We start from the raw sequence: 6,361 nt of genomic DNA, 5'->3' as shown, positions 1-6,361 counted from the left end.
AAGAAGGCCCTCTCCCGTGTCCCCACCAAATGTCCCTGTGAGGGTGACAGGACTGAGAGAAGGGCCTCCCCTGAAGATCTCAAAACCTAGGCAGGTTCATATGAGGGAATATGATCTTTCAGATAGCTTGGACCTACGTTTGTGTCTTGGGGAAACTTAGGAAAAAATGGTGATTTAAAACAAGGTTTTAATATAGCAAGTGGGGAGTTGGGAAAGGTTCTTTTGTAGAGTCGTACCTTGGATCCCAAACGCCTTGGTACTGGGACGTTTTGGCTCCCGAACGCTGCAAACCCAAAAGTGACTGCTCCGGTTTGCAAACTATTTTTGGAAGCCGAACATCCGACGGGGCTTCCGATTGGCTGCAGGAGCTTCCTGCAGCCAATCAGAAGCCGCGCTTTGGTTTCCAAATGTTTTGGAAGTCGAACGGACTTCCTGAACGGATTCCGTTTGACTTCCAAGGTACTACTGTATTAGCTTTTTGGCGTTAGCTTCTGCGCTGTACCTGTCCAAAGGCGGATCTAGGGGAGCGCAACTGGTTCACTTGCATCCGGTTCAATGATACCCAACAGAAGGCAAGAGGTGGTGGTGGGGTGCTGGATTTTGTCGCCGCACAGAGTGCCACTGAAATTTGAGACACCAAGGTCTGCCGCCAACCCACCTCTGCTAATTCTTCTTGTTAAAACTTTCAAGTCAGCACAACAATCCTCCTTTCCAAAGCTATTGAGATCTCTCCCGTCTTGTTCCACTCTCAGGGTCCTTCCCTTCTATGGCACTGTGGTTGTGCAACCTGCCTTGTCTTTTGTCCCCTACCTCATCCTGACTTAGTGGAAATCCAGGATTGTGATGTGGCTCTACAAATCAATGGGGGCTGCATGATGACGGATAAATATCTACATCTGTAGCGTGTGTGTGGGCATGCGAACGTACGTGTGTGTTAACGTTTGACACAGCTGAAACGATTGAGCCAAATTATCATTCCATATTAAAAAGGTAAAGGTACCCCTTCCCGTACGGGCCAGTCTTGACAGACTCTGGGGTTGTGCGCCCATCTCACTTAAGAGGCCAGGGGCCAGCGCTGTCCGGAGACACTTCCGGGTCACGTGGCCAGCGTGACATCGCTGCTCTGGCCAGAGCCAGAGCCGCACACGGAAACGCCGTTTACCTTCCCGCTGGTAAGCGGTCCCTATTTATCTACTTGCACCCGGAGGTGCTTTCGAACTGCTAGGTTGGCAGGCGCTGGGACCGAGCAGCGGGAGCGCACCCCGCCGCAGGGATTCAAACCGCCGACCTTTTGATCGGCAAGCCCTAGGCGCTGAGGCTTTAACCCACAGCGCCACCTGCGTCCCTTATCATTCCATATTAGGCTGTCAAAACTGACAGGTCACCGTTCCTTTAGATTTCTGTAAAATCGATGGCCCTGTTCTGTTGAAATAGCATTCCTGCTGCCATAATACAGGTGCCCCGCTATCTCTAGAAACAACTGAAGACATTTTTCTTCCTACAGTCAGTCCCAACTGGAAACTGTGTCCACTCATTTGTCCCTGAGGACAGGCTGAGCTTAAAGAAAGAGATTTTTTTTGGTGTTCTATACCAAAGAGGGCTTATTAGGAAGGAGAGGAAAACTGCGTCTACATTTTTTTGCTCCTCCACGAAGTGTATGTGGTATATGGGGTGTGTGTGTGTATATATACATACACACATCATATATATATATATATATATATATATATTAATAAAATTTTTATTAATTTCCAAATTTTTAACAAACAGAAAAACAACATAAAAACAAACACAAAAAATCATACTTTCTTTACCTTATTTCCATAAACCTCTTTTCCCGGACTTCCCCATACCTTCCCCTTTTTGCATCCTTTGTTTTAAACAATTGTTCAGCAACCCTTCTTAGCCAATTAACTATAAATTCATTCTCCTTTTCAATTTCGCCCTAAATTAAACACAATTTACCGCTGTAATTCTACGTCATTCCTCTCCCTCAGCATTTTAGCAGTCCTCAATTTTGTAGTAACTCTTAAGATATATTTTAAACTTCTTCCAATCTTCTTCCACAGTCTCTTTCTCTTGGTCGCGGATTCTGCCGGTCATTTCACACATCATATATATAAACCACTTCTCGCTTGCAGCCTTTTGTTTTTCCTTCCCTGCTGAGGGGACAGCCTAGTGTGGTGGAGGTAAAACACTTGGGCAGCCATTCGGGCCAGCGGCTTTCAGGGCTTAAGAGCGAAGCCCCTTTAGGTTCCCTTAGGAAACCCCTCGCATGCCCAACCGCCTGCCCTCAGCGCGCCCCAAAGGCCTAATGCGGCCTCTCTTTTTTGGCGCGGGCGCGGGATGGGAGGGGGCTGTGTGTGTGTGTGTCCCTCTCCCCCTCTCCCCCTCCCCTCCGCTGGCGGAGGCAGGTCCAGGCTCCGGCCAATGAGCGCGGGCGAGCCCGGGAAGGGGGCGGCGCTTACGAGCCGGTATATGGATGCGCACGTTGCCCGTCTCTGACACCCGCTCGCCCTTTCGGCCAGGTAACGGCATCTCTTGAGGGGAGACCATCATGGCAGCGGAGGCAGCGCAGGCGGGCGGCTTTCTGGGCCGAGCCCTCTCGTCCACCGAGCCCGCTCCGGCCCTCGAGATCGGCGGCGGCTGCGGGGCCGTGGCCGAGGCGCGGGTGCTGGTGATCAACACGGGAGGGACCATCGGGATGGTGCCTCAGCCGGAGGGTGAGCGAGTGAACTTGCTGGGCAGCATGGAGGCTTGTGTCTGTGCGTGTCTCCTGTGAGAATAAACACCCCGCGCCCCCTTCCCCACCACATCAGGCAGAGGTCCCGACAGGTGGGAATTCGGCAGGTGAAGCTTTCCCCATCACCTGTTGAACTTCAGCCTGATACAGTTTCCGGAGGGGTTGACCTGGTTGCCTGTTGCATCAAAAGTGACAGAGCTCTGTAGTACCTCAAAGAGCAATGCTCACCTCACCCACTTTACTTTAATTTTCTATAGCTCAGCTGGTGGAGCATGAGACTCTTAATCTCAGGGTGGTGGGTTCGAGTACCCCCATTGGGCAAAAAAAAAAAAAGTGCATTTCAAGGGGTTGGACTAGATGGCCCTTGTCGTCCCTTCCAACTCTACAATTCTGTGATTCTAACATTACAAACCGGACTTATTCATGAGTAGGATTTGCTCTTAGCCTGGCTTTGGGGGGATGGCAGAACACTCCATCTGATGTTATGTGCAGAGTTGCAGGTAGTACATGGGAGGTGGGGATTGTGAACACGCAGCTGGCTAGAGGAAGCCCTATATGCAGGGTCTCTGTTCTAGCTCAGGGTATTGGGCTACTTATTCCTTCCTACAAGCAGGTATTTGGATTTGTAGAATGGTTCAGAGTGTTCTTTTGTTTCAGGGACTACATGCAGAAGAGAACAAGGGTCACATGGGCATAGCCAGGATTTTTGTTAGGGGTGGGGGCAGAACCTCAGTTAGCTATATATTTTTATTGATTTTATTAATTTGAGAGGGCAGCTGCCCTTCCCTACCCCCCTGGCTATGCCCATGAAGGCTCATGTACTGTTTAGTAATTAGGTGATGTGCTGTTTGTGCATTCAAAGTTGTGGAAATTCCAGCTGTTAAATGGTAGAGCCAGGGGTAGGCAATGTGGTGCCGTCTATATTTTGCTGGATTCCAATACCCACAATCCTTAACTACTGACCAAGCTAAACTGGCAGAGGTTGATGGGAGCTGGAGTCCAGCAACATCTGGAGAGGGCCATGTTTGCAACCCCTGGGCTAAAGAGACACTTTATATAACAGAATTTGTAGACCTCTTAACGACCTTCTATCCAAGAACAACATGCTCAAAAGTCACATAGCATCACCCAGTGCTATTTTTCTAGAAAAAGAGGTGCTGGAACTCACCATGAATACCTCCCTCGTTCTCTTAGAATGGCAATGGTGACCACCTGAGAGGTGCCGGAACTAAGTCCTGGTGAGTTCCAGCTGAAAAAAGCCTAGGCATCTCTGTTTCACATCCTGCTGAACTTGCAACCCCAGCAGTTAAAGCGAGGATAAGGAAATTCAGGTGGAGGCAGGGGTGTGGGGTGTCAAATGCATCTTCTCAAGCCTCTTTGTCTGGCCCACAAAACTCTCCCACTAGTCCTCCAGTGTTTTTGGCTGGTTGATATGTGTCTTTGAAGTTTGATAATCCTTCTTGTGTGTCTGAATAGAGAGGGATAGAGTATATGTGTAGATACTAGCCTCCTGCACAAAGGTAAAATTCACATTCATTGCTCTACCCATTTTCCCCTGGCTTTGATGACCACTGACATGTGACCCCCATAATGTCATCTGTAGGGAAATGTGGCCCTTCGGTTGAAAAACGTATCCCCACCCAAGTTAATACTGGTTGGGAGAAATGATATTTTCATTACCTTTCAGTGTGTGTTTATAGCCAAAGTTGAGATGCTAATCTGCATTAGTGAGTTTGAAACCATGGAACACAGTTTAGTAAACACAGAATGTGAGAGCATGGCTACTGCAACTCCACCTACAAGGTCACAGCTTTCTCCAGATCACCGTTAATGTAGAGCAGCAATTTCACTAATGCAGAGACTGAAAAAGTGGGATGTTTACCCTTCTGCCACTCTTTAACCATTCTGATCAATCTGTGTACAGTAATGTGGTTTTGAAAGTGGAGTTTGTTCAAGACCTGTGGTTTTCAAAATCAGGGTAGCTAGAATGTGGCAAAAGGTGATAATTCTTCATCCCTTTGATGTATGCTTAGCCACATTAGTAATTATTAATTCAGAAATGAAGTATCAAATAGAAGTGACATTAGGAGTTCTGTGAGAAGATCTCCTATGTATTTTGCCGTTAGGTAAAAGGAGCCATCTCCATTTCTTTTCTTTTTCCCTTCCACTAAGGACAAACTCATTACATTTTCCTTTTAACAGTTGCTACCAGTGCTGTTTACTTGTTATTAGCCGTTGGAGAGCATTGGTTGCAAGATGACAACTTTATTTATTACATTAGCCCATGCTTCAGTCAGGCTAAGTCCACACCGTACAAAAGCACACACACCTCTGAATCTTGGGAATTATAGTTTGTTAAGGGTGCTGGGAAATGTAGCTCTGGGAGAAGTAAACTACAGTTGTCAGGGTTTAGGGGGTAATTTAAATGTATGGTGTGTATGTAGCCTCCATTTCTTTGTAAAACAGGGCAGTTTTGTGCAACAGGACAGGGACAAATCATCTTATTTCATATTTTGCTTCAGGAAGGATAAACTCAACTGTTTACATGCAATGTATGAGACAGATTGAGATCCTACAAGTTTAGAGAAAGTCAAGATTCCTTAGTGTGACATTACTTGTGCTGCAGTGGACCATACTGTGCTTGTGCTTATTCCATTTAATAAATCTGTTATACCTTTCCATTGTAGAGATCTGCCAGAGGTCATTAAGTCGTTATAGTTTTTAAGGATAACGTTCATTAATTTTAAGAAGGGTATGCAACAGACAGCTCACCCTTTGATTAGTCTCAATCACACTTGTTACTTTGAAAATACAGGATTCATAATGAAAGCTTGTGAACCATGTGTAGTTCTGAATCAACCTAGGATGGTTCCCTATTCCTCATCTGAATTGATTGATTGCATTCCTTCCTCAGCAAAAGCAAACCAAAAACAAATAGCAGCAACATGGGGTAGGTGTGGGTTGGTGCAATCAAGATAAGGAAAACTAACAGAAGTTACTATTACCGGTATATTACATTATATTATTTATTTATTACATTTGTCAGTAGCTTTATTCTGTGGTTCAGCTCAAGTGGCAAAATATCTTGGGCTGGCCTTGAGAGGGAGAGAGAAAGGATGCAAGAGGGGGCAGTGATGATCTTAAGTTAAGAGATAAATGCACAGATGGGCAATTTAAAAAATGTATAGAAGTACAGAGGGATTTAAAAGCACAGGCAAGGAGAAAATAAAAGCAAAATGAGTGGAAAAATAGCTTTTTTGCCTCTTTACCTGGTAGTCCTGTCTCTGTAATAGACTTTGTTAGGAGAGTCATTAACGATGGCAGTTTTCACCTGGGTGACATGGAAAGCATTGGGTGGTATTCAATGTGCTTGTCACAGGGCAAGGATTTATGCCTGCACAATGGAACTCCTCCCCTCCTCTCTCACCCCCCTCCCCGGAGAATCAGAGGGAATTTAGATAAGTAAGCACCCATCTTCCTTGGCAGGATGTTAACAAAACCATTCTGGAAGAGAGGGACCTAAGCCCCACCAGAAATACATTGGGAGGACGGGGAGCCATGGCATGCCTCCAACAATTCCAAAAAAAGAGGGTTTCCAAACTCCAACCTCACTTTAGT

At 46.3% G+C, this 6,361-nt stretch overlaps 1 protein-coding gene across 2 annotated transcripts in view; it reads left to right on the top strand.

Annotated features, from left to right (window-relative positions):
* The first annotated feature begins 2,398 nt into the window (after window positions 1–2,398).
* ASPG (asparaginase) overlaps window positions 2,399–6,361 on the top strand; it is a 58,268-nt gene continuing 54,305 nt past the window's right edge. Inside the window, exon 1 of one of the 2 annotated variants that reach the window (XM_079995914.1) lies at window positions 2,399–2,528. In XM_079995914.1, coding sequence (XP_079852040.1) covers window positions 2,483–2,528 — 46 coding nt within the window. In that variant the 5' untranslated portion in view covers window positions 2,399–2,482. The other variant, XM_079995913.1, reaches the window with a different exon arrangement.

This window comes from Podarcis cretensis, assembly GCF_951804945.1.
Source record: "Podarcis cretensis genome assembly, chromosome: 1".
In the NCBI taxonomy this organism is placed as follows: domain Eukaryota; kingdom Metazoa; phylum Chordata; class Lepidosauria; order Squamata; family Lacertidae; genus Podarcis; species Podarcis cretensis.
This window is presented reverse-complemented; position numbering and strand designations above follow the sequence as displayed.